Source organism: Lonchura striata, chromosome 18 (genome assembly GCF_050655825.1).
Source record: "Lonchura striata isolate lonStrDom1 chromosome 18, ASM5065582v1, whole genome shotgun sequence".
Lineage (NCBI taxonomy): Eukaryota > Metazoa > Chordata > Aves > Passeriformes > Estrildidae > Lonchura > Lonchura striata.
Window position 1 is genome coordinate 13757471 of NC_140720.1, and position 27676 is coordinate 13785146.

Below are 27676 nucleotides of genomic sequence, written 5' to 3' on the forward strand. Positions count from 1 at the left end.
AAGACTGTTAATGCTGAGACCTGGGAAAGATCCCTATGCTGCCTTATTACTTTTATTTTCCCAGAACATGAAATAAGAGAAACAAGATGTTATAGTTCCTTGAAACAAAAAGTAATAGAAGCCCAAAACACTTCTTGTAATCATGCATATAGATAAGAAAAACTGAGGTTCTTTTGTGTTCATAGTATTTAACTTTCATATTTTCTGGTTCATTTATCATGTTGAGTTTCTGGGTAAAATTCTGGTTAAAGTTAACATTGGTATTCTGGGCCAATAATTCTGAATTCAGCTAGAAGGGATTTTGTGCTGTCAGGATGGAACAAATAAAAGATTCCTTGGCCTTACGAGAAGGTTCATGTTGGAGATTCTCTCTCTTGGAAGTTGAAATGAAGCCTTGTTCAGGAGTGAAAGTTTGTGGGATTATTACAATATAAATACAATTTAATTAATAAGGAGAAGTTTCTTACTGAAGACATAAATTACTAATACTTTTTTCTATATATCACACGGTTTAGAGTCAAAGGATGCAGTGCAAACTCTGTAAAAACCAAAACTTCTCCAAGCAGTTTTTGGGTACTGATGATCTTTGCCCGTTCCTGATAATTCTAAATTAGGCAGCTTATGTTACCCCTGAATTTCTGCCCTATGCTTGCAGAAAGTTGATGTTTGAGGAACTTGGTATCCCTCAGAGGGAACAGTGAAAATGAAAAATCACATTATGCCTGGGCCAGGGGAACTCAATGTTGTGTCTCTAAGGAAGAGGTGAATCAGAAACAACTCTTGTGTGGTTTATTACCAAATCCTGTTCTTGAACACTAACCCTTTCTGTGAAAATTAATCAAGAGAAAAGAAAAATTAAAATTTTGAGTCATATTCCCAGAATATTGCTATCTTCAGTGGTGCCAGCTTGCACTAGAACAGCTGCTATTTAGTTTGGCTGGATTTGAGTGAAGGGTTCAGTCCTGTTAGCACTCCTCAAACCAAGCAATCTTCTGGGAACCCCCAAACCCCCCAAATTGTATTTTTTTCTGCTACATTTCATAACTGCAGCTTGTTTCCTTGTTGTGATTCACATCCCATTTTACAACATATTAAGGCAGTCCTGGCTGAGCAGTTCAGCCCAACTTCTCTAGAGATGTAGAAAACTTATATATATGGTGAAGGTGATCCTTCTGGGCCAGGGCAGGATAACAAGGGCACAGGATAAGGGAAACAAGGGGTTTTGTTGTTGGTTTGTTTGGTTTTAGCTGTGTTTATTGTAGAGGTGGTTTGGGTTTCTCTTTGAGAAAATGTTTCCAATTTAATGTCCTGAGCCTGAAACATGAAAGTGAAATGGCAGACAAATGTCCCAATTTTGGAGCATTTTTTTAACACACAGCTGCTGCCCTGAGCTGGGACTGTGAGAGCAAAGCCCAAATTCACTGGAGGGGCAGTGTGGGTGTGCAGCACACTGATCAAATTGAAGGCTGATCAGTTCTATATGATAAATAAAAATAAATAAATAAATAAATAAATAAACCCCTGAAACTGAGTTTCCCTGAGGGTCAGCCTCCGTTTCTTCCACTACACAAGGGCACAGGTGCTGCAATGCTCAGCATAAACCAAGCACGTGAATCCTTCCAGCAACACTCCTTTTATCCCAGAGCAAAATCTGCAAGCAGAAACTCTTTGAACTTTCTGAGTTGAGGGTCACATCATAAAAACAAGGACAAAGTGCAATAAAAGAGTGGTGCGGTGAAAGAGTGAACTGTGGACTGGGAGAAAACATTGCTATTATGATATCTAGATAAGTTCCTGCAAATTTCCAGCATTTCCTGCAAATTCAACATTTCCTGCAAATTCAACATTTCCTGCAAACTGCAGCAGCTCTGGCACTTACAGCAGCACAGACTTACCTGGTTGGCTTTGCTCTGTGCCACTGCTGGCCTGTACTTCTGAACTGAAAGCGAAAATGCAGTTTCTCATGACACCAGGTTGCATTAAGTGTGGGAGGAGCCAGTGAAATGGGTTTTTCTCTGAGGTCCATTGACTTCTTGTTTCCTTTGGAAGAGGAGCTGAATGATTTGGGATCTGGAAAAGTTGCACAGGCACTTGGAGAAGGGAAGAGGCATGAAGGCATCCTTGGACACAAACAGCTTCTGAGGTACTGTCTTCTTCTTTAGAGGGTCCTGTCTTCCACCCCGTTCTCTTACAAATTCTTGCTTTCTTGTTTCACAGCAGGCATTCAGAAACAGGCACTGAAATGTCTGTGGCAGGAGGGAAATTCTCAGTGTGCTGCACGTTTTCTGCACAGGGAAGAAACGTGCTGCTGGTGCTGGTGATGTTTGTAGCTAAATAATCCCACATCTGTAGCCCAGACTGGCAACTTCCAGAGAGCTCTGTGTGAGCTCACACTGATTGTGGGAATGCAGAAACCCAACAACTTCCTCTTAGTGTATTTATATAAAAGTGTGAGTGACCTCTGAAATAATAGAATAAATGAATTAACAGCATTTTCCTGTTCATGTAACTCCTGAATAATTTTTCCGTATCCATTAATCCTTTTTTCCTCATTGCTCCTTAGCATGTCCTGCTAATATCTTCTTTTCCAAAAGTTCTTTTCCAAAAGTTCCATCCTGTCATGTTTGCAAATAAGGAAGAATTTGTCAGAAGGGTTGAAGGAGAAATCCCTACAGCTCTTCTTTTCAAGGAGCTGATTGTGCATTTCCCCACATCCAACCTGACTAATGAACAATCCAGCCTGGCAGCTCTGGGGTCAGAATGAAACTAAACGGAACCAAAACAAGAAGCATTAGTGGTTTTAAAATAGAAGAAGTTAAACCATTGAAACACTTAATTCTACTTAATGTACTGCAGGCAGGAAAAAAAAAATGTTACCAAGGTTTTATAATGCTGCAGAAATTTAGTTTCAGAGCAGGTGAAGGAAAGCCAAAATGTGCTTTACACTTAGGATTTTTTGCAGAGATTTCTCAGCTCAACCACGATGTCCTGCTGATTGCTCTGTCTGCAATGCTTGTTGGAGCTGTAGAAACCAACTGCAGTCAAATGCTCACTCAGGAAAAAGCTGCTTTATCCCCTCACATTATTTTGTATTGGTTTTTTTATTTGTCTTTATTGCAAGGGCTTGTTGTTAGTGGTGTACAGCAAACCATGAAAAGGAAACGTGAAGGAAATGTGATAAGGAAAGTGATACCAAAATTCTCTTATGTAAACAATTCTCCTTTTCTGAGAAAGAGAGTAGAAAATAAAATCTGTATGGTCTTCCAAAGTTCCTTGAGTTTTATTCTGTTGCTGCCTTACTTCCTTCAATAGTACTATTTTCTCCAGGCTGACTGCACCTTGAGCCTTTCCCACGGGACCTTTAGGGTTCCAGATACATCTTTTAGAAATTCTGGTGTCTTGTTCCACCAAGCTGGTTCTGACCATAAACCCACAGACCAAATTGCTCCTAAAGCAATCGAGCCCCGGGTATGTGGCTGGAAGAGAGGTGAGAAAAGGCAGTGTTTACAGCTGGGTTTTGTGTGTCTGTGACTGTGTTTGATGGTTGTTTGGAGAGGGGAGGATGTGAACCCTGGGGCAGCAGCTCTGCTCTGCTGGCTCCTGGGGGTGTTGGGGGGACTCTGCTCTGGTCACTTTGGGGGTCCCCACTGAACTGTGCCAGAGGCAGAAAGCCTGAGGACACACACGGGAAAGGCAGTGACCTGGTTTAACTTGTGCTGGAGTAGGAGGAAACATGGGTCATCAGATTTTAACTTGGAGAGTGAACCTTTGCTCTGCTGAAAATGATGTTCATGCATTGGAGGTTGAATTTTCTCCTTCTCTTGGCAAACACTGGAGGTTTTTTTATTGTTTTGTGTTTGTTATGACGCTGTGGGGATAAGGAAAAGCCTGAGAGTTTCAGGTAGTGATGTTTCCCCAAACAGATCCTTTCAAAACCAAAGCCAAAGGACCTTGTTAGGGCACTGCAGATTTCCTGTTAAGTCCTGCTGGTGATCTCAGGTGGGCTGGTTCAGAAAACTTCAGAAGCTCTGATAAGTGAAAGTTTCTATTACTTTGAAAAAGAAAGGGGAACGGGCAAAAAAACAAAAAAACAACAAAAAAAAAACCAACAACAAAAAAACCCCAAACAACTGGATGGAAAATATTTTCTGTCCAAAGAATGTGTTTCAGTTTAGATTTAAGTGTTTTATTTAAGTGAATTTAAAACTGATGTCAGGAGCTGTCCAAGACAGCTGGAGAGTCTCCAGATTTTAAGACAGGTCAGTGGGGGCAGAGATTTGCTGGATGGTGTTCTGGCTGAAGCTGAAAAGAAGAGGGGGAGAAGGAGGGAATGTCACCAGAGAGAAGAAGAAGGGACATGTCCTTTGACCAGAATAAGGAGAGGGGCGAGAAGACTACACAAGAGAGGACCAAATAAATGAGGATACAAGATACAAACCTCACACTGAAAACTACTGGGCAAAACCCAAATCTTAACCCCTGGGCAAATAACTCTGCCAGATGTGCTGCAGCTGTTCTGTGCAGCAAACATTCCCTGGGGTACAAATCCTCTGGAGGCATTTAAGAAACAAGAAGAGGTGTCACTGATCTAAGTGGTGGATTTGGCAGTGCCGTGGTAACAGCTGGACTCGAGGGTCTTTTCCAAACTTCTGATTCTGTGATTCCAAGATTGATGTCAATCCCTTGGAACTCTGCTTATCTGCAGGGTAGGAGGGCCAGGCAATGTTAACTGTGCTTTGGGAATCAGGAAATGAGATAAAGTCATGTGTGAAATATGAACGATCAGGGAAAAAAATAATTTAAAAGAGAGGATGAATTTTTTATGCATGGGAAGAGGCAGTTGAATTTTTGAGGAATGAATTTTTTATGTAAGAGAAGAGATTGTTGTTGACACCTGGTGGGACCAGAGGAAATCCCTGCAGGACTGTCCAGGTGATCAGGATGAAGTGCACAGAGGTGGTGGAAGAGGGTGTGTCCTTGGGTTGTGTTTCTCCTGGCTCACCTGTTTCTGGGAAATGGGGTAGAACTCTCAGCAGGTCGAGATCTGCACAGATCATAACAGATAAGAGATAAGCATTTATTAACGTCTCTTGAATGTATAATTAGGAATTAGCATATAACTAATCTGGAAAGTTCCTCAAAGTACTCCTCAGGTAGTGGCAGCAAAAGAAAAGTTGTTTTAATGAAAGCTTTTGATGAAAAGCTTCTTTTCATCAAAAGGAGAAAAAGGAAGAAAGCAGTTTGTATTTTCCAGAGCTACTGTGCTGAGGAAAGTTAGGTGAATTTTCTATAATTTTTTCTTATTTGGCAAGTATTTTACATCATCATACATACATAAAGCATACATCACAAAGTCGTGACAATTTTATTTAAATGAAAACTAACTTCTGACTAAATCCAAGGATGTTTTGAAAAGAAATACCAAGTTGTTGTTTGTTTGTTCATTTGACGTGAACAGATATTTCCCATCAGATCTCCTAAACTAAAAATATAATTCGATTTGACAGTAAATATGTCATCTTGGGCCAAGTGAAACATTCATTCAGCATAATTGATTTTATGGATGGATTTCCATTCAGCATATCCATCTTAATTATCTGGTGTGTTTTGGAAAACTGGAGAAAACTTTGGAACTCAGAAACTCAACTTGGGAAAATCTGACAGCAAATCAAGCTGTTATTTGCTGCTCCTGCTGAGGGCTGTGTGCAGGGTCACTGCCTGGGGGAACACGTGGACACGGAGCCTCCTGCCCAGCAGGTCAGGAAGGATTTCCCTCTCCCTGCAGAAGGACCTCGTGTCTCCTGCTGCTGTGGATGAGCCAGAGGTGCAAAGGGCTGGGAGTTGGCCCTTGCAGAGTGCAGTAGCAGCTGTGTGAGCAGAGTGAGGGTTCCTCTGCCTTGCTGCCATCCCACGACCTGGGCTGGAAGCAGCTGCCTGGCATTTGGTCCGTGAGCTGTTATCTTTTTGTCTGGACAAAGAGCACAGAGGCCCTGGGTGCCAAGCACTGCCTTTAATTCCCCACAGGGAGAAGACTGAGGAGAGAGAAGCCTTCCCTGGCACTGTGGAGGATCTGGGAGGATCTGGGCAGCCCCATGGACTCTCCCCATCTCCTGCACTTGGGTTTCCTGCTCCTGGCTCTTGCTGCTCCCCGTCCAAGTGAGTCTCTGTGCTTGACCTCGGTGCTTTCCCCTGCACTTCCATAGCCCAAAACCTCTGAAGTGTTAGGAGAAACTCAGCTATGCCCAGTTAAAAGCAAGACCATAAAGCTTCCAAAGTGAGAAGAGAAATGAAGGAGGTGAAGGTTGATGTGTCAGACCTGTCACAATCTCCTCTTTTGGGAGGGGTGACAGTTTGGGTCTGTCTGATGTCCCAAAGGACTGACTCTTTCCTGGGAGGGTCTGAGGGAGGAAACCTGGGACACGGCACCCAGACTGGGCAGTGTGGCAGCTGAGCTCGGAGCTTCAGTGGTCCTGGGAGCTGGCAGAGTGTTGGAGGGACACCTGCTGGGATTGTGCCAAGGAGTTTGGGAAGGAAAGAGGACAAGAACAGGTGAGCTCAGCAAGAGAAACATCTTTCAACTCACCTCCCAGGTTGCCAGATAAAAACAGAGTGTAAGTAGTGGGTAATTCTATCATGTTTCTACCCCAAAAGTTATCCTGGGAACTGGCCCCAGTACTGTATAAAATTTTCCCATTGGCAGACAGTGTCTCCAAAGCCATGACTAAGCTTGTCCACCAAGACCCATCTTGTTCTCAAACACTAAACATCCAGGGAGAAAACTGGTGGAAATTTTTTTGTTTGTTTGTTTTTTTTGTTTGTTTGGTTTTTTTAATTATTTTTTTTTTCTGATTTAGATATTGCCATGTCCAGTGTTGGCCCTGCTGACAGGTCACAAGGCAGAATTACGACAATCTACTACTGCAAGGACTATAAATACTGCACATGCAAGAAAGACCAAAACGATTTAAAAAATTTTACAAGAATTGCTGAAATACAAAACAAGAGAAATACTATGTCAGATGTACCAGTTGAGTTGGTGAACAACAAATCACACATCACTGTTTGCTTTGAGAATGCAGATTCCTCTCCTGAAGGAATGTATGGCCTCTACTCAGATGAAACAGGTCAACCAAAAATCTGGTGTGGCAACCTGAATTCTGGAGGTATGCTGTGCTGGGAACCTGGTTATTAACTGATGGAAAACTTACTTCTGGGTAGGAAACTGAACTGTTCTTTATTTGGGCAGACAGCGAGACTTGTGAGTGAATAAACTGGAATGATTTGGTTTCTTCTGTGAAAAACAAAAAAGTCATAAAGTAATTCACAAAAGTAAATGCGGTTCTTTCATGTCAAACATTGCTTAAAACTACACTGGGAGAGATTCAGATAAACACAGATTATTCTGATTTATAAAGATATGTTTTTATTTTAGGGCTTTTTTTTAGCAACAGCAATTCCCATGATGAAATTCTGTGCCATGTTGCAATGTCTGAATCCCACCTGCTTCAGCCAGAGCACACCCAGACCTAGGTCCAGCCTCAAGAGCTGCTCTGTGCTGCTCTTCTGTCCAATTCAATAAACACCCAGGAGCATCTTTCCAGCTTCCTCACAAAACTGCCAAAACCAGGAATTCAAACACTTGTCAGTACATGGAGCAAGTGGCTCCATGAGGGCAAAACTTCATGGTGGTTTGGATTGCAGGGGTGTGACTAAGCTGAGCTCCATCCAGGTCAATGACATTTCTATCTGTAGTTGGTTTTCTGAGAGCAGCTTTCAGCACCTCTCCTATTGGAGTTTCAGCATCCTTTCTAATTTTCTTGCTGACGGAAGAGAAGAAAAAGTGTTCTCCCCTGAGTATGATTTTATTTAGCCTAACTATTCCTCCTGTATTTAATTTCTGGTCACCATAAACCATTTCTCTCCTGTATTTATGCTCCACAAAATATCTGCATGCTGTCACTATGGTGTAAAACACTGGTGACACTGAAACATTCACAGTGAAATCTGGAAATTGCTGTAGGAAGGGATGCCTGTGTCCCCTGAGAGGGGAAGGGGTGGATGTATAGGTGAAGGTAGGAGGGAGTTTCCAGTTTCTCTCAGAAGAAGAATAAGCTCAATAATGGCACAGTGAGATGTAGGGTTGGTAGGAGATGCACTCCAGGGGGCTGAGTAGAGATTTACTCAGCTACTACTAGATATTTACAACAAGCTGCTTCCTTGTTCCTCTTCTTTGGTTCCTATGGGTAAAAGGCAGCTGCAAAATATTTGAAGATTTTTTTTCTTGCATAAAGGTAATGATAAGCTCTTTACAGATGTTTTGTTATTCTTAACTGCATGTGAAAACTTTCTTACCTTCTTCAAACATTTCCACTCTTGATCCCCAGAACACCTCATTAGCTTTGGTGGGAGGGAAATCTAATGACAATAATTGATTGGGACTGTTCAGGAATGAAACATCTTCAACTCGTAGCAATCATAGCAATCTCCAACATTTTGTGCAACATTATCCACTTTTTAAATCTATTAACCTCTTCAACATCTTTAGCCCTTCACTGAAGATCTTCTACATGATTCATATTTATAATCAAAAATTTTTACCTTTCATTTTTCTCAGGAAATGGAGGAGGTAACATCAATACTGAGGAGAAGAATGTTTGCTGTGAAGCAGAGGCAGTTGCCTGGAATCACAACTCTCACCTGAACTGCTACATTCAAAAATCACACCCAAAACCCACATCACTGCCAATTGCCATTCCTGAGGAAATTCTAGGTTAATCTCTTCTTGTCTTTTTTTGCCTTGTGCTTTGAGAGGGATTTTTCCAGACAGATTGGTGTGAACAGAGTTTTACATGGGCAGGAGATGTCCTGTACATTCATAATTTGAATCCACACATGCTGCAGCCAACCAGTCTCAGAGACCTTGCCTTGGCAAATGGACATGGCCAGTTCTGGACAGAGATGTCCACAGGCTCAGGTTCCTGTAATTACAAGTGACAGACACAGAGATGCTGAGGGAAGGGGGTACATGTGTGCAACAAGTTCCAAATAATTGACTTTATCTGTAAATAAGTGAGACTTTGCCTCCAGACAAAGAGGACATTTGTCAACTAAAGGTGACATTAGTATATTCAAATTTCTTTCATGGTAGAAACCCTGTCATCTTCCTTAGGCCATGGACAAAAGGGTTTTTAAAAACCACTCAGAATGGTTTTCCTTATTTGAACTCTTCCTCAAGGATGGGTCTCACCACTTGTTGGTCATTTCAGATCAGATTGATGTCCAAGGGTATCTGTTGTGCTGAGGTGACAAGAATTTGCTTTGAATGTTGATAAAGTGAGCATTATGCCATCTCTGCAAGACAAGATGAGCCAGAGGCTCTTTGTTCTCTCATTCATCAGTTCCTTCTCTCCCTATCAGACGGGGCCGGTTCCTTTGCGTGGTGCTTACGAGGCAGCTCATGCCTTAGCCCTCCTGCTTGCTTCACTTGGATGCTGTGTTTTCTTCTACTCTGCAGGTAATGCTGAATTTCTCACCAGCAAGAGCAGCCTTGGCATCTTGTTGGCATTCCTGTTTGCTGGGGTTTGCGCAGGATGGGGCACCATGTTTTACTTCTTGCGGTTGCGGCGTCGCCAAGGTACAGTCTGACAAATTGTGTGCTGCCTGTGGGCCCCACACTTGGAAATGGGAAAAAACATAAAAGGGTTTTCCTCCATTTCTCATCTCCATTGTGTTGTTCCTGCAGTTTTTAATGATGTTCACGGGGCTGACAGCTGGGATGAACTCTCCTCCCTGTGGCTGCCGTGACAGTGCCCATCCGGTGGCTTTGTTGTGAAAAATAAGCACAGAAGGGATTTCCTCACTGCTTCTTCCTGAAACAAGGGGGAAGCACTGGCAGGGCCATGGAGTCACAGGGTTCAGCCTTCCCTCCGTGGGATCCTGCTCCTTGGAGCAGTCCCAGACTGCAGCACTGCTGTGCAGTTTCCCTGGCAGGGATGTGTCCCAGCCAGGACATCCAGGCATGGGCTGACAGGGCCTTCAGAAGAATGGTTTCTTCTCCCAGCCCTGCCCACTCCAGAGCCAGCTTTAATTTAAGAACAAGGATTTCCTAAATGCATCCAGGAGGGAAGTTTGTTTTGCAAACCAATATGAAAGGAGAGAGGTGGGATGGGCTCTGTGGACACTTCTTGAACCTGCCATAATGGCTTTTCTCCTCCACCTCTGTCCACTTGGCTCCAGTGTTTTGAGCACCTTGTCTATGCCTGAGGCTGAGCCTCCTCTCCTGTTCCTAGTCCATCTCCTGATGCTGCTTTTTCCTTTCTGAGAGCCAGAGGATTAAATTTCCAAGTCTGAATTTGCTTCAGGAGGAGTTGCACAAGTGCGTGCACAGCCCAGCAAAGGCAGCACAAAACCAGTCTCACTGTTGTTCCATCAATAGATTAATGGATATATCAGTGTGAGGGGTAAAAAATTTACCATTAATGACTGCCCTGAGGTCCTGCCCTGGGGTGCAATGTCCAGTGATGTCTCAGGTCTGTCCTGGAGCCCCTCTAAGGCAGAAGTTGATGGGTCACAGCACCAAGGCAGGGTCACAGCAGAGCCTTGAAGCTCCCCCCTTTGTGGAGCAAGGGGTGGCCCAGTAGCAGATGGGAGAGGGGAGGTGCCTGGAGGACTTCACAAATACAGGCATTTTGTTCATAATTCTAACTGGAATCTACCAGTTTCTTTGGTAGCCTCACTGATTTTTTTTTTTTTTTTTTCAATTCTGCAGCTTTTAAGCAAGACAGACAGTCTTCTGACAGAGAAAAGCTCACACATTCATGATAACCATATCAAGGGAGAAAACCTCTGCCAGCAGCATCCTCCTCCTCTCTCACGATGCACAGCGACCAGCAGAACACAGACTGATTTTCCATGAGACCTCCTGCTGTAGTATCCCAAATTGTCCTGTTTTCACAAATGTAGCTTCACCACATCCACACCTTCCCTGAGCACAATGACTCTTGTCCAGCTCCAGGCCTTTGTGAGCAGCACAGGCAGCACCAGGACCCCCATCCTCTGCTGGTGCTTGGCTGCAGAGAGTAGACACCCCAGGGTGTGGGGCTGACAGCAGCACAGGCTGACAGCAGCTGAATTCTCTCTGTGACAAAGTGGGGACAGCTCTGGAGCATTTCCCATGCCCTCTGCACACCTTTCACTTTGGAATGCCACAGCAGCACCCAGGTGCCTGTATTGTTTTAATTCTCAGGTCATCTCTGCATTCACCAAAGCTTTTCCACCACCAGCTGACTGGTAGGTTGAACTGGAAAAGCTGGGATGAGATATTTGGTTTTGCCCCCACCTGCAGACTGAGTCTGAATGTTTGTTCCTGTGCAGGGCTGGGAGGGAGGTTGTGTCCAGCTGCCTCAGGAATGGCATTGGGTCACAGAGGCCTTGGTCTCCCCTCAGGCTGCACAGAACTCTGGCATCAATCTTCCTCACAAATTAGCCAGTTTAGACAGAGTGAGATGAGTACAGCCCCTCAGGAATCCCACTGGGTACTTGGTATCCTTAAATCATTCCCCATTCCCACTTGATTTGAGTAAATCCTCAGCTTTTGCATTGGATCTAATTTAGTATCAAGACTGTTGATCAAAAATCAGTGGCAGCACAAGGGAAGAAGCAAATCCCTAAAGCAATGTGAATGTTTGCTGAATCAGTGTAATTTTGTCCTTAAACACAAGCACACACAGGGACAGCTCTTGGCTCATTTCTGCTTTGATTGACTGGATTTTGTAGCTTGTTTTTCCCTCAATGTGCCTTAACCATCCAGTCAGTAGCAGAGTGAACCTTGGGACAAACTCTGTTGTGCTGGTGCTTAATATCAAATCTGGATTTTACTGATCCCCTTGCTGGTGATGTTTTCAGAGATCTCCAACACTTGGAACAGGTGTTTCCCATTTGATCCTTCTGCTCCTTGCTATTCATTGCACAAGTGCTTCTTGCTCAGTTTCTTGGGATATTGGGGTCACTGAAGAGCTCTAAGGGTCTCATTATACATTTGTATACTTTTATTTCTCAGGATAGCCTGGGCTTCTGCAATCCTTTTTCAGAGAATCTGTATTATCCAATTTCTGATGTTATTAAATGCTTTTATGTATATAAAAAAGTGTGTTTTCTTCTATTCTCTGCCACTTTTCCTTACCTTTGCCTTCCTCATTTAGATCTGACACCAGTTCCAGTTACCAGGCTGAGTTGACTGCAGCTTTTATTTTGATAAATAATAGGATTTTCCTGGGAATCTAGAGAGAGAACTACATTTTCTGTGTCAGTGACAGCAGCCACTTTTTTGTCAAGGCCTTTGAAGCTTGGGAAGGTGCTGAGCTGCTCAGGTCACTGGGCATGAAGGGCACTGCAGGTGCCAGAGCAGCCAAGAAATGACATGTCCAGCATGGGCAGACTGAGGTCCAGTCTTACAGAGCAGTTCTGTTGGTGGAGGAGTTGGTTTTGAAACCTTCTTTGATATGCTCAGACCAAGAGGAGCTCTGATATTACAATTTCAATTTCCTTTCTTATTTTTTACATGAAGCAAGTGAACAGTCAAGAGAACATCTATCAGTACTTGGGAGGGACACTCCATCAGTGTAACTTGCTCAATGCTTCAGAAAATGAACATTTAATTGCTGGGCAACTCTTTTTCTCAGTGGTCCATTTGGCAAAGATGTGGAGTTATTAAATAACCATCACTGTTTCCATGAAATATTTGGATTCTTGTCTACTAACTTCAGGGGTTCCTGCTGAGTACCTCACGGCTGCCAAGGGACTGCTCCTGTTCAGAGCAGCCACAGATGCAGAAAGGTCTGCCAGCACCTGCACAGGCACTTCGAGTTTCCATAAGGACATCCCTGAGATGGGAGTGCAATAGGGCTCCCTCCTTGTTCTGCAAAATTAGGGGTTCAGCTCACAAACAGGGGGTGCTGTGCATTTCCTTTCCCCAGTTTCTGGCTGTCCTTTGAGACCACTTACAGTGAAGAACCAGGCCCAGCAGATGATCCCCAAGAAAAAGGCTTGGTGTGGATGCACGGGGCAAAGGGCTGCTGTCTCCTACGAAGGGTGCTGTGTGCTGGGTTGACATTTTCCCCCTTCCTCAGCCCCCTGAACATCAGGCAAGCCCAGAGGCTGTGAGGGGAGGAATATCAGGAGATGGTGAAGATTTCCAAAAGAGGCTCTTACCCCAGATATGTTGGTTCAGCTCTCTTTATTCTGTGGTGTCCATGTGGAGAGCGGGGCAAAAGAGAACGAACAGGAAATGTCAGGGGTCTACATAGGCTTTGGACAGGGTGGGCTTCCCTGGCTCTCCCCATCCCTGTTGGGGCAGGAAGGAGGGTCCAGGGTTATCCCAGAATCACAGGGTCTCAGGGAAGGGGGAATAGAGTGTCCATGAGCTCACTGTGACACTGGGTACCTTGGACTGGGGCTGTGTGACTCCTGTCACTGTCACAGCCCTCTGTGCCTGCTGTGACAGGGAGTGACACTGATATCTTATCCCTTATCTGCATGTCAGAGGACATCTGGTGCCATGCACTGGGAGATGGCACCACACACTGAGGCTTGTCTTGGTTTCTTTATGACCTGAAGACTGCCCTGTAGAGATCTTTTCCTTATCTAATAGCAAGATGATTTTCCAGGAGGAATCCCAGGCTGTTTCAGATGGCAGGGAAGGTGCAAGGGTGGTGGGTCAGCTCAGGTGAGCTCAGCAGCAGTGAGATGTCTGCTGCCACGGGGCTGTCAGTGAATCTGCAGCAGTCCTGACTGGGGCTGGCACAGGTTTGTTTGGAACAGAGGCTCCCTGAGAAGTCTCTGTTGAAAAGGCTGTGCTGAGAGCCAAGATGGAAGAGCAGCATGGAGAAAGGGTGAGCTGTGGGCTGGGAGGAAGCATGGCTGCTCTAACCATGTGTTGCATTTACTGAGAGATAAAATCTAATTCGAGAGTTTTATTCGCCTCAGACCATCCCAAAAAATCCCACCCAAAAAAGAGAGAAGAAAGCAGCAGATCTTACCATCATCTGTACCCTGTGCTTACAGGCCCTGAACTTACAACAGACCTGGGAGCCCTTGCATGGCCAGGGAGTGCCAGACTGGGGAGCAGATCTCAAATCCATTCCCCTCCATCCCCTCCATCCCCTCCATCCCCTCCATCCCCTCCATCCCCTCCATCCCAGTACCAGAGGGACCAGGGGACTGCCCAGGTACTTCTAAGCAGGTTCCTGGGAAATTTTTGGGAGTGTGATTGGCTTTTTCCATGTTTGCCCTACTGCACTGTACCACACATCAGCACGGGCTTCCTGGTGTCAATGTTCAGTGACAATGCTGACCTGCACTCTAAAAGTGAAAGTAAAAATACAATTACAGGTAATTAGGCACTAATTACATTTAGTTACATTTTAAAGAAGGGAGGATCCCGTTTCCTGCTTTTCCTCTGGCATCCAAGGGACTTTCTCCTCTCTGGTCAGGGCTCTGAAAGGGGAGATGAACTAGATGGAAAAACTGCACAAGCACTGGGAGAAGGGAAGGGAAGGGAAGGGAAGGGAAGGGAAGGGAAGAGGCACAAAGGCTTCCTTGGTCACAAACAACGTGTGTGGTGCTCACACTTTCTTCTTTAAGTGCTCCTGTCTTCGAGCCAATCTCTTAGAAATTGTTGCTCTTTCTACTTGTTAAGAATAGAATTCGCTTTCTGGGTTGAAGGTTTAATTCTCACTTTGAGAGAGCACTTTGCTATGGTGAAAAAGGCTTTATTGTCCTGTAAAGATTGGAACTGTTTATTGTCTTGGCTTTGCAAAGAAGTTAAGGGAGATGAAAAAGCCTGAAAGTTTCAGATAATGATGTTTCCTCAAAACATCAACAAGATCAAAAGACATTGTTAGGCTTCTACAGATTTCCTGTCAAATCCACTTTCTGCTGCTGGTGATGTGAGGTGGGCTGGTTTGTGGGTCAGGTCTGCCCCAGGTGTGAGTGCTGGTGTTTGCTGAAGGAACTCCAGCTCCCTCTGCTTGGCAATTATTCACAATTATTGCCAAAATACAGATCAGATCTGCTGGTGTGTCTGCAGGGCTTGTACAATAATTGAGGGTTTTCCTGAAGTAATGGAGCATCCCTCATCTCCTTTCTCCTTACAAAGCCAAGACTTTTGCAGCTGCAGCCATCAGTCTAAGCCTGTGGGAGTCCTGACAAACTGAACTGATGGTACCAAGCCTCTGCATTTCCAGGGAAGCCACAACTGGGAGAAAACTGCCTGATTTTGGCACTGTGAAGAGCAAATTTGAACCTCCCTTTTCTCAGTTGTCTTCAGAGGAGAGGTAGGTGCTCCCCATTGACAACTTTCTACTGCTACCCTGGTGGCTGGGGGATGCTCAGCAGTGAGAAAACAAAGGTGGTTTAAGTGTGAAGAAACACAAGGTGCCCCTCCCAGAGAAAAGGTTTTGCCTCCTCCATCACAATCATTTTCACACAAAAGCAAAACTCTGCTGACTTCTTTCAGTAGGCAGCTCAAGTAACTGGTAGGCAGCAGTGTTCAGACTTTAACTCATTGGTCAGACTGAGGGAGCAACTAAAAAGACCTTTGAAAATGCTGTGGATGTTTTGTCTCCCAAATGCATCCCTTCTTCTCCTGCTTCTCCCATGCTTCCCTGCCCAGGACGGTATGTACAGCATCGATGCTCTTACATTTCTATCTTTTATTTTATTTTTTCCAAACTTTTCTAAGCTTTTTGTCTTAGCCATGCAGTGCTCTCTATTTAATTTTTCTTGCCTTGCCTCTGATGTAGCTTCTTTCAGGTAGTTCCCATTTGATCTCTCTGTTCCTCACTATTCATTGCACAAATACTCCCCCTTCGTTTTTTTTTGGTTACTGGGATCATTGAGAACTCCAAGGGTTTCATTCTACATTTGTATGTCTTTGTTTCTTAAATAGATTGGACTTGAACCCTCTGCAGCCCTCTTCCTCTATTGAATCTGAGAATCTGTATTATCCAGTTCCCTGCTGTTATTAAATGCCCCTTTAAAAAGACAAGTGTATTTTCTTCCCTTTTCTGCCTCTTTTCCTCACTTCTAAATTCCTGACTTATATCTGGAACCCATTAACAGGATACTCTTAGTGAAGTTTGTATTTTGAGAACTAATAGGATTTTCCTGGGAATCTAAAGAGAGAACTACATTTTCTGTGTCAGTGACAGCAGCCACTTTTTTGTCAAGGCCTTTGAAGCTTGGGAAGGTGCTGAGCTGCTCAGGTCACTGGGCATGAAGGGCACTGCAGGTGCCAGAGCAGCCAAGAAATGACATGTCCAGCATGGGCAGACTGAGGTCCAGTCTTACAGAGCAGTTCTGTTGTTGGAGGAGTTGGTTTTGAAACCTTCTTTGATATGTTCAGACCAAGAGGAGCCCTGATATTATATTTTCAATTGCATTTCTTATTTTTAGGTGGAGGAAATGAACAGTCCACAGATGTTATCAGTGCTCGGGAAGGAGACTCCATCAACATAATTTGCCCAATGAGTGGTTCACAATATCAAGTGGGGATGTACTTGAGACTTATCAGACAGAATATTGATGTGGCATATTTTCCCAAGGAGGAATCTCCATCTGTCAATCCTGTCTTTGCTAATCGTCTTGAGTCTTCAAAGGAAGGGCAGACTCTCAGGATAACCCTGCACAGGTTCCAGGAATCTGATTCTGAAATCTACGTATGCTCCGATATTTTAAATATCAGTGGCCATCACAAAGAGATACATAGGAAGACAACCATAGTAGTGGCCAAAGGTATTGCAATTCCACCTTTTATCTCATTGGTTAGTAAATACAGGTCTGTATTTCAAATCAAAGATTGGAAGAAGGCACAATGGGAGGGTGAGTCTGACAGGACCTTTTCTGTGTCTGCTCAGGTACAGATTTGAAGGAATGTGTGGGTTGGCTCCCTGAAAGAATGAATAAAATACATGAGGTAGTATGGCACCAAAAAAAACCCCAAACCATCCTACAAGATTCATTTGTGACTCACTCATTCCAGCTACAGATTTTCACATGAGTCACAGGTTTTGCTGCAGCTGTTTAGAAACAGAGAGGTCCCACAGCTCTTTCCAAAACAACTTGTCCAACCTTTTTAAACATCTAGCAGAGCAAAGAGGGTTTTTTTGGTAGCAGTTGTTTTTGCAAATCTCTTTTTCTGTTACTAATTTGTCTTAAATGACAAATTGGTAGTAATTGGGAAGCTGGTGTTAGGCACAGTCTGCAAGTTGGGCATGAATGAGTAAAGGGTTTTTTCTCTTGTTAGTGAGGAGTTGCTGAATGGGCAGAAGTGCTTCTTTTGGCAGGTGGTTATGGTTGGGGAAATAATTTTTCTGTCTTGATTTTTTTTTAAATTTTCATTAGAAAAGAGTTGAGTCCACACTACTCTTTGGCAGTTTATTCCTCCATGTACTTGTCCTTCCAATGAGACCTTCTAACCTGAGACATCTTTCCCAAAGCTTACAGGATTTTCTTCCTTTCCCGTCCCTGAGGCATGTGAAATTGAATTGACTGCTGATCAGCAACAGTAATTTATATTTATGGAGGATTACCATCTCCTCCCTTGGGCTTCTCCTTTCAAACTTCTTTGCTGTGTTTTCTCACATCTTGTTTATTGTGTATTGTCTCTCCACATTATTATATTAAGTTGCTTTATAGCGCTGTTTGATTCTGATCCTCTTCTCAAATGCTTATAATTTTCCCTTTACAAACCTGATAAATCCTGTCTTCACTCCCTTATCCACATCCATGATAATGTTAAAAGGAGCAAGTCCTATCCTTAGAGGAACTCAGTGGATTGTATTCCCAGATGGAGAGTGAGTCATTAATGACCACTCCATTCTCACAGACCATTTGAACATTGATGGGACACACACTGTGTGATTTGATCCAGGCTTCAACTCGCTTGAGAAAGCAGGCAATGATGCATGACTCCAGGACATGTTGATTCCCTTAGAGGAGGTCAGTATTTATAATTTTTAGGTCGATGCAGACCCTTTGCAAGCAGCTAAACCTGTTGGTCAGTCCTACTTTCAGACCCTGAGGCAGGAAGATGTGACAGGGTGTACTAAAACATATCCTTCTTCTCAAAACCTGTGTAAAGCATGTTTAAAAATTCATTTTATCAGCATTTCTATGTTCTGTCTGCTCTGGTCCCTTGCTCCCTAGTTAAAACGCACTGTGTTAAGCATGTGATAACCACTAATCTCTCTGCTTTTAGCTAGATCCAGAAGAATTGTGGAGCAATCACCACTCCATGCCAACCCCGTGCAAGGCCAGTCTGTCAACATCACCTGCGTGTTGAAAAGCTCACCTGAAGATGAGAAGTTCTACTTGCTCAGGACTCACGTGCAGCCTGGCACAGTTCTGTCTGTGTCAAAGCTCAACGTGTCAGAGGTTTCTCCTGCCTTTGGGAGTCGCTTGGGGTATTCAAGGGAAGGAAACAGAGCTGTGGTAACTCTGCACAAGCTCCAGGAGCAGGACACTGATATCTACAACTGTGCCCAGGATGTGAAGGGTTCCCCTCTGCTCTCAGCCAGTGGCACCATGGTGCTGGTTAAAGGTACCACCCTTTTGCTTGTTTAATCATAAATCTCTGTCGTTGTGTTGTGGACAGAAAGCTTTAGGAACTTTAGTCAGGACAGGCAAACCCAGGAGAGTTTGGAGAGTGAGCTCAGGCTCCTTTGTGCCCTGTTGAGCTCAGACACAGAAACAGATTTTGTGTTTCCACCTGACTTGTATAACCAGAGGGGAATTCAGACCTTGCCATGATCCTGCAGCTTAGAAAAAGGAAAAAAAAAAAAGTCAAAACAAGGTAACAAACACTTCACTGTCACTTTTAGGATATGGATAAGTACTTTCAGCACCAATTCTTTAACCTTAGCATGACATAAACGGGTTTTAGAAACCATTCCCTCTGGCAAGTCTTGTGCTAAGTAGATCACAGTGGGGAGCACAAAAATCCTCAGGGATTTGCTTCAAGCACCACAGACCACAGCAGAGATGCTCTCACATACCCTTGTTACACAATGAGCACCCTGTGAGCGTGTGCTGCAAAGAGGGGGTTTGATTTTACTGTGTTCCAAAGAGGGAGTTGCATTTTTCTGTGCTCCAAAGATGAGTTTTTACTTTTCTGTGCTCCAAAGAGGGAGTTTCATTTTTCTGTGTTCCAAAGAGGGAGTTGCATTTTTCTGTTCTCCAAATAGAGGGTTTGATTTTACTGTGTTCCAAATAGGGGGTTTCATTTTTCTGTGCTCCAAAGATGAATTTTTACTTTTCTGTGCTCCACAGATGAGTTTTTCACTTTCCTGCAGGATTGTGCTGTACCCATTTGCTAAGCTGAAATCAGAGCCAGCAAAAGAGTGCTTGATTTTGGTCTTACTGGTGGATTTAACCCTGTGCACTGGGCTCTGTAAAATAAATTTTACAAAGGCCTGAGAGTTGCAAAGGATTTTCCTGCAGTCTGAAAAAAGCACCTGTGGTCCTGTTCTGTGCCACCACCCACAGCTGGGACAGCAACTCAGTAAAGTGAGGTGGGGGAAATGGCAGTAGCCCAACAAAGCAAGGGTGTGATTATTAATTAATTGTGTTAGATTATTAATTAGTGTGTTATTCCTATATGGATTAATTGAGGTTTCAGAGAGTTGAAAGCCTTTCCACCAGCATTATTCTTCTCAGTGCATTTCACACCACAGCATCCTCCTGCTTCTGTCTGGATCTCTCACCAGCCTGGCTCTTGGATAATTCAGAGCCCTCAGGGTTGCAGCAACACTGCAGGAAATATTTTCTGCTCCCAAAAGGAGTGTGTGGAAGCTGCCTTTGTGCAATGCTCCTTGCTGAGCCACCTGCAGCCACCCCCATCCTCTGGAAGAGCACAGGGAATGCCAGTGAGAATACCAATGGAATGACAAATATGTCTCTGTAGCTGCCCATATCCGAAGTTTTTCTTAAACTGTAAAATTACTTTTTTCAGAATAAAAATAAAATTCTGTAGGAAATAGATTTGTAGAAAATTCTCAAAACCTGACAGAAGATTCACATAGTCTGCATATGTATGCAAACCTTGAGATAAGAAATGCTGACTTAGAAATGCCATGGAACAGGACAGACATATTTGAGAGAGAAATAGAAATAGAAACAAGTTTCCAAGGATGGCCTTGCAAGCAAGACTGGATACCTTGGAAAAATAGAACCATGAATGATGCATTGTAGTAGGACCCATGAGGGGTAATTTTAGATTATTTGCTTTAAGGTATTTATAGGATGGTGTGGTAAAAGATGATAGGTTAAGAAATATTTATAGTGTATTGTAATTAGGAAATAGTTTGCTTCTGATTGTGATGGTGTGAATTATAACATTTGTATTGTCTCACCCTTCACGAGACTGAAAATTGAATGAAAGTTTTAAAACACCTCTCAGTTACCCCATCTCTGCGTCAGAAAAGAGCTTAATCTGACAAAATTCTGCCTTTTTGTATTTATAATAATGCTGCTGTTATTTTAAATGCAGAAGTGGAGCAGGCATGTGAGAAGAGCTCCTGGGATTCGTATGTCCTTGGCACAGTGGTGGCTCTGCTGTTCTGTGCCCTGGTGTGCTGCACCTTGTACCGTGTGGATGTAAGTACAGTCACCGCAGAAAAATTGGGGCAAACTGATATTATTTTAAAATAGTGCCTGAGTCAAGCAAACATCTGATAAACCTAAGGAATTGTGGCTTCCTCTTGCTCTCCTATTTGCCCTTGTTTAATATCTTCCAGCTGTAAACTCCTGGCAGCTAACACAGCGTCTTACACTTCTGTAAACCTGTGTAAATGAGATATTTATTGTGTTTTGATAACAAACCTCGAGTGAGCTGTGTGGTTGACACAGCCATGTGTTGTGTGTGTATCCCTGAACAAAGCCCCTCACTGTTCTGCTTTGCTTGCTTTTGAAAAAATTTTTGTGAATTGGGACTGGAGCTGTACATAGCAAGCTTGTAAGAGATGTAACTTGGAGGGGGACATAAGGGCAAGAAAAACTCATAAAATAGCCTGATGTCTGAAAGTAGTGCTGGGAGAAAAAAATGGGCCTCTTTCCAGAGGAAAAAAAAATCAAATTGTTTTCCTTCACTGGGATTATTTCTATACATACACTGCAGAAAGTGCCCAGAAATTGTCTCTGACAAATCCTACTGCTGCATAAATATTACTGAAAATGAAGTGTATGATTCACAGGCTTCTGTTGTCCGTCCAAATGTGGATCCAGCACTGGTAAAACCAGTAGTGTGACATAATTCTGTCAAAGCCCACTGGGACCTCGTGTCCTGTGTTACCAGTAACAGTCTAAGAATGAGAATGAGCTTTATTTATTATTATTGTCATTTACTTTTATGTCAAAGCTACAGTTACATCCAACTCTTGAAGGAACTTTTTGTGAAATTGCATCAGACTCATAAAAGAAAGTTAAATAAATAAGCTGATGATTTCCACTTGTCCTCTAAGACATCACTGGATCATGAGAGGAATTTTAAAAGTGTGTTTCTTCTTCCAACAGAGGATGTAGATGGACTCCTAAGATGGAGAATGACTCCTTGCTTGGGGTCTTTCCAGGGTCTGGTTTGAACGGCTGTTTTCTTGGTTTGGCAGGTGAAGAAATATTTCCAGAAGAAAAAGCCCAATGTGGTGTATGAAGACATGTCCTACAACTCCAGACGGAGCACGCTGGTCAGAAGCAACACCTGTTCCAGAGGTGAATGAACTTCTGCCAGCTGGACCATTCCCTCACAGCCAGCTCTCAGAGCTGCTTTAACCACCTGAACTGAAGTTGCTATCACCTACCTTCTTCAGCGGGTAGAAAATCTTCATTTCCAATGCTGTTTCTACTTTTTTTAATTTTTTTTTTTTGTAATATACAGAAAATGTAGCAAAATGCAGGTACCCTGGACAGTGTACGCAGTTCAGTGTGAAAAAGCAGCAATTTGGGGTTAAATGCAACATATGGACTAGTTTCTTTGCTAAATAACCCTTTCTGGGATGGGGAGGTCTGGCTCTGAGCATTGCTAAATCTCAGGAAGACCACACGGGTCTGATCAAGAATTTGTCGTGGATCCACACAGGTGTGGATTCCAGTTCTCTCGTGGACCCTTGCTCAAGAGCTCAGGCAGCTAAAACTACTCAGGAGTTACAGCAGGGAAATCTATTTTGCAGAAACTTTGGAAACGTGGCAGGGTGAAATGCTGGCTCCATGTGGGCTCACCTGCTCCAAGGCCATGATGGTCCCACAAAAACAAAATCAAGTCTAGATTTTAGTTTATTGCCTCTGTCAGAGCTACTCACGTGACTGATGGGGGTCTTGATGTGGCTAAGGGACTAAATTTGGGTCCTGGTGACTTCCTGGGTGTCTTGGTTTGAACAGACAGGTGTCAGCTAAGGAAGGCAGGAGCCTCCCTTGAAATGGAAAATGCAAACCCCCTCCCTCTGAATTATTATAAATTTAAAAGAGGCTCTCAGGGAAAGGTATGGGAGTAGAAATAACAGATCTTTATGAGGAAAATTTTAAAAAATGCAATTATACAGAAAAGAAAACAAACCACTGATAGGGTCAGAAATGCCCTGTCCCCCCGTGGGTCAGAGAGGTGGCTCAGCCCCATCCCAGGGGGGCTCAGCCCTCCTGCAGTGCCAGCTGTGCTTCTGCTGGAGCAGGATCCTGCACAAGGGGGGAGTTTTCCTTGGAGCTCCAGGGCTGGGGGAGATGCAGGGGGAAGGAAGCTGCTCCTCTGGGAATGCAGGGGGAAGGAAGCTGCTCCTCTGGGAATGCAGGGGGAAGAAAGCTGCTCCTCTGGGAATGCAGGGGGGAGAAAGCTGCTCCTCTGGGAATGCAGGGGGAAGGAAGCTGCTCCTCTGGGAATGCAGGGGGAAGAAAGCTGCTCCTCTGGGAATGCAGGGGGAAGGAAGCTGCTCCTCTGGGAATGCAGGGGGAAGGAAGCTGCTCCTCTGGGAATGCAGGGGAAGGAAGCTGCTCCTCTGGGAATGCAGGGGGCAAAGGCTGCTGTGCTGTTCCCAGGTCAGATTGGATCCAGGTAGGAATGTTTGGCTCCTCCCCTGGGCAGAGCATCTCCCCATGGATGATGGAATTTTCTCAGCCATGCAGGGACACTCAGTGGCCATGAACAGCAGAGATCTCCTGGAGGGAGGGTTGGGTGTGGAGGAGATAAAGCAAACTGCCCAGTGAACAGAGGATAATTGCCCCAGCACTGACAGAGGAATAGGATACCCCCATTTCCAACCTAAGACTCTGGGACAGCAGAAATGTTTGTGATGTGCTGGATGAGTTTCTCCAACCCAGTGACTCCACACTGTACAACACAAGGTGAAATAACCCGGGGTGAAGTAAAGCCAATGCCTGCATTCCAACCTGGGCATGATCTAAAACCCCTTCTTATCAAAGAGATTTATCACAACTCGCCTCAGGCAAGAAGAGGCTAAATTTGGTTTGGTGACAGCTTCTGGAAGAGCTGGCTGTGGGGAGCTGGGCCAAGGAAGGGCTCAGCCTCCTCCAGGGGTGTTTTGGTCCTGCAGGGTTGGGGCCACTGTGGAAAGTCACCAATCTTCCACAGAGGAATGCTGAATTGCCTAGGTACAGGGCAGGGCTGATGGGGGTAAGCTCTGGCTGCTGAGGACAGGCTGGGACTGGAGTTTCTCTCTATGGGTGTAATAGTTTATTTTTTTTAAGGGATCAGGGTCAGTTTGTCTTTGATGAGTGCATAGCTGGAGCAGAGCCAGGCACAAAGGGTAATTCCTCTCCAGAGCTGAGCTCTGACAAGATCCCAGCATGCCAAGACAATCCTGCCCCTCAGGAGAGCTTCTTTCCCTCCAGATATTGCTCATGAAATGCTGTGCACCGGAGCTGAGGGAGAAATCCCCTCACTGTGAGGGGTGGATGGTGCAGGTTCACCTTGTGAGCAAATAGGTGTTGTCTTCACATGGCCAGACCTGGATTAATTGTCTGTGTTGGGGTTTTGTGCAGTTCCTCGATATTTTCATACATATATTAAAACCTTTTTCATATATCTTGCAAATAAATGAGTGTTTCTTTTAGTGGTTTGTTGTGTTTTGTTGGTTTTTTGTAATAGTAATTCAAGGCTTTTTGAAAGTTCTGTATAAGCTACCTCTAGCAGCATCCCACTAGGCAGCATAATAACAGTTTTCCACTTTAATCACAAAATCTGCAAGTGAGGTTTTTCTTTTTAAAACCAAACACTGAAGAAAAGAACCCTTCAGACCCTGTGAATTCCACTCTCATTGCCCAAACTTTTCTTGAATTCTGCTAGACTTGGTGCTGGGACCAATTCTGGCTTTGTCCCTGGAAAAGCCCAGCTCATGGGTGGGTGAAGAGCTGAGGAAGAACCAACAAATCAGGTACCAATCTAGGAACTGAGGTGTTCATTTTGAATTCCCTTTCATCACATTTTCAGTTTTGGAACAAGGTGCAGGTTTAGTCAAAAAGGGGCAAAAGCCCTGAGAGGCAGCATAGGGAGGTTGACAATTGAATAAAGTGATATTTGAGATCAGCTTTCTGTGGAAACACTGCTGTACAGACATGACCACAATGGTGAAAAAAAAGAAACAAGCTGTGAAAGGGAGCAGTGGTAGAGGTGGGTTTGGTTGGGTTTTTTTTCTGTTGGTTGGTTTTTTTTTTTTTTTTTTTTTTTTGGTGGTTTGGTGCAAACAATTTTTTTAAAATATAAGTAACACCTTTCTGAGGAAAAATTACACACACCGAGCCATTTCATGAGCACCACAATTAACCCAAGCAGTGGTGAATGAACTGCGGGGGACTTTAGCTCCAGAGTGTTAGGGAATAACTGGGGATTTAATAAAATAAATTTTATTTTAAATAAAGAGGGCTGGAGCATTCTGAAGATGCAGAGTTGTCTCAGATCTTAACTGAAAACCAGAAAAACTGAAATTTTCACCCCCAGACTTGCAGACAGAATTGCTCTGGGCTAATTCTGTTGCTCTTGCTTCTTTTTCTGTCTCGTCTCAGCCTCTGGAGAGGGAGATGGTTTTCAAGGAGAGGTGGGAAGTGCAGTTCTGAGGCTGGGATGGGACCTGCAGCACTGAGAGCAGTATCAGGGTATTGGTGATGCCCCAGCCCCATCCATGGGATAAAAGCCAGGAATTGCAGCTGGGAGCAAAGCAGGCTCAGGTGGGAAGCAGGGCTGCAGCTCCAGTGTCAGGGGAGCAGGGATGGGGCAAGCCAAGGCAGCTGAGCAAGGACAGCGGGGCAGAAGCAGAAATCCAACAGGCAGGGTACCAAGAGTGGCTGAAATGGCTCAGGGGTCTGCAGGGGGTGGCCTGGGCTGAGTGCCTGGGAAGGGGAAGGCTCATCAAGAATTCTCCTGGTTATTTGCAGAGCTGAAGAAATCAGCCAGCACGTGTGGGTTAGTGCTGATGGAGCCGGTAGACTCAGGGAAAATGAGCTGGAAAAAGCATTTTAACCCCTTGACTCAGGTGTGTGTGACAGAGACGTGCCTGAACTCAGGTGCCAGCGAGGCTGAAAAGCCACGCTGAGCCACAAAATGTTTTGCAGGAGACAGGAGAGAAGCAGGTCCTGCTCTTGTGACATTTTGCAGGACACTGGGATGTCTCCAGTGACTCCTGCAATGCAGTGTTCCTGTGCTCCTCGCAGCTGTGAGCTGCATGATCCATGGCTGCATCCCACGCTGGGTTTGTGCTCTGGGGCCAGGTTCTCCCACCTCTCTCTTGCTGCTGTCTCCTTTTCCATCCAATAACTCCTGCAGGAGGCATTCTGTAATGGAATTCAGAGGATCTGGCCAAAATATGTCCTGTGCACTGCTGCCTCTGCTGAGGACAAACCACTGACTGCTGATTTCTCAAGGTCCCTGTGTTAATAAAAAACCTATTTACACTCACGGTATGCAAGCTTTTGTAAGCACTTGTTTTCCAAAGCATTTAGTTTCTTTTTGAATGCTTTGTAACCCTCAACTTGCATTATATTAGCAGTCAGCTACAGTCAATTTGAAAACATGCAGGGGTTTTTTTCTGGTTCACAGATTTGGTTTCCGCACAGCTTTGAGGTGCTGAAAATGCTTCTTTGGTGCTACTTCTTTAATGTGACATATTTGGTTAATTTGCTCCTGCACTAGTTAATGAGTTCTTTTACTGCTTTTTGTATAAATTTAACAGTATTTATGTTGTTTTGCCTGGTTTTTAAAACTATTTCAATTCCTTCAGGAATTACTGGTTACTGGCTTTGTGCAACATGCAAACATGCAAGAAATTTTTCCAATTTAATTTGGAGTACCAACAGGTTTTATCTTACTTTTTAGAAAATCAATACATTATTCATCATGCATTACTCTCCCAGATAGTCAGAGCACTCTGCCTTGTCTACAAAAATCTCACATAATTTTTTCATTTAAGAAATGGAAATAAAGCAACCAACCTAAATACTGACTAAAGGCAATAAACCATTTTGTCCTAACACTAAAATTTTTCAGTGTTGTCACAATCTGTGTGGTACAAATAGATTATCTGTCCAATTGATGGGAGGTGACTCCAATCTGTGTAATTAACTGCTGGTAGGGCTGGAAGAACTCACTGGATAGTGCTAATTTCTGTGTAAATACTTCACAAGAACCATTATTTTGCTTTTGGCTGACTGGCATGTGTCTGAAACTCTCCGTGGAGGACAAGTTCATGGCCCCAGAGATTTTCAGCTGAGATTTTAGAAATGCTCTGCTACACTCCTGTGTTTTCTGCCTGTAATGGGAATAATGTCTGAACACTGCACATGCCAAGTGGAAGATGATCTCTCATTCCTTCTTACTGAATTAGTATCAATAATTAGTAATTAATAACTCTCCAGGAAAGCCTTTAAGTTCATCCCTCTCTGCAGTTCATGACACCCTGAGACATTTGGTCCATCTGCTCTTAGCAGAATCACACAAGTTGTAAAAGCTTATTCTGGGGGTCGTTGTACAAGTGATGCTTTACCAATGGTAATAATCATTTCATCCTCAGATGGTGGAATTTATCACTCTGCTCTGGTAGGGCAGAAAAAAAGAGACATTTGGTTTGTGGGCTCTCTCTCCACACACATTATTGCCTTACAGCTTGGGGCAAGTCTTCTAAGAAGTCACTAAGGCCACTTTACTGTGGGTGGTTTCCACTTGTGTTGTATTCTCTCTGCTCAAAGAAATTTGCTGCAGGCTTGTGGGTGAGTGACATTTAAAGTCCCAATGCAGAGATGCCATTTTGCACAAATGCTCGTGATTTCTGAGAAATAAGATTATTTTAAAAACTCTGTAATATCATTGTGGATTTCTCTGTTACACTCACTCTCATATTTTCTAATGCTCACTCTGAAAGCTTCTCTGGGAGGTCTCCTCAAAGTGATGGCAGTTGGTGCCTAAACTCTAACATCTTTAGAACACAAAACTCTTCATTTAATTGAAATACCCCAACTCTGAACAGTTCAAGATTTCAGAAGAGAAATCAAGCATTTGTGTGTACACAAATCAGGTAAAGAAATTATGGTTCCTAATGACTTTCAAGGCTAAAATGAAAAACAGTCTTTTCACACAGAGCACACACAGAAAGCCATGTGGTCCTTCTTGCAAGGGTGTTTTGGAAATAAA

General features: G+C 43.9%; 2 protein-coding genes across 6 annotated transcripts; both read left to right on the forward strand.

Moving 5' to 3' along the window:
- Positions 1-1853: 1853 nt before the first annotated feature.
- Positions 1854-12145, forward strand: LOC110473340 (uncharacterized). Of its 2 annotated transcripts, none has more exons than XM_085556930.1 (6): positions 1854-2143; positions 6025-6156; positions 6855-7163; positions 8615-8770; positions 9418-9514; positions 10769-12145. In XM_085556930.1, exons 2-6 carry the CDS (start codon positions 6093-6095, stop codon positions 10773-10775), a joined length of 633 nt encoding a protein of 210 aa, XP_085413056.1. In that variant the 5' UTR covers positions 1854-2143; positions 6025-6092; the 3' UTR covers positions 10776-12145. The 2 variants fall into 2 exon arrangements, with proteins under 2 accessions (XP_085413056.1, XP_021391469.1); XM_021535794.4 differs by lacking the exon at positions 9418-9514 and adding an exon at positions 9515-9634 and having other exon boundaries at positions 1868-2143.
- A 3212-nt stretch (positions 12146-15357) lies between these two features.
- CD7 (CD7 molecule) lies at positions 15358-26448 on the forward strand. 4 transcript variants are annotated; one of them, XR_014949362.1, is made up of 7 exons: positions 15358-15674; positions 16453-16791; positions 18257-18598; positions 20546-20652; positions 21660-25325; positions 25429-25526; positions 25606-26448. XR_014949362.1 is itself a non-coding variant. In XM_085556929.1 (5 exons), exons 1-5 carry the CDS (start codon positions 15602-15604, stop codon positions 21768-21770), a joined length of 972 nt encoding a protein of 323 aa, XP_085413055.1. In that variant the 5' UTR covers positions 15358-15601; the 3' UTR covers positions 21771-26448. The 4 variants fall into 4 exon arrangements, 1 of the variants encoding a protein (XP_085413055.1); XR_014949360.1 differs by having other exon boundaries at positions 21660-25526; XR_014949361.1 differs by having other exon boundaries at positions 25429-26448.
- Positions 26449-27676: the final 1228 nt, after the last annotated feature.

Bases quoted from the DNA above. Each gene is read 5' to 3' on its own strand.
- LOC110473340 (XM_021535794.4), top strand. From the start codon at position 6,093: ATGGACTCTCCCCATCTCCTGCACTTGGGTTTCCTGCTCCTGGCTCTT. The intron at 6,157-6,854 runs GTGAGTCTCTGT...TTTCTGATTTAG, and splicing joins TCTTGCTGCTCCCCGTCCAA to ATATTGCCATGTCCAGTGTT. The intron at 7,164-8,614 runs GTATGCTGTGCT...CATTTTTCTCAG, and splicing joins TGGCAACCTGAATTCTGGAG to GAAATGGAGGAGGTAACATC.
- CD7 (XM_085556929.1), top strand. From the start codon at position 15,602: ATGCTGTGGATGTTTTGTCTCCCAAATGCATCCCTTCTTCTCCTGCTT. The intron at 15,675-16,452 runs GTATGTACAGCA...TCTTATTTTTAG, and splicing joins ATGCTTCCCTGCCCAGGACG to GTGGAGGAAATGAACAGTCC. The intron at 16,792-18,256 runs GTATTGCAATTC...CTCTGCTTTTAG, and splicing joins AACCATAGTAGTGGCCAAAG to CTAGATCCAGAAGAATTGTG.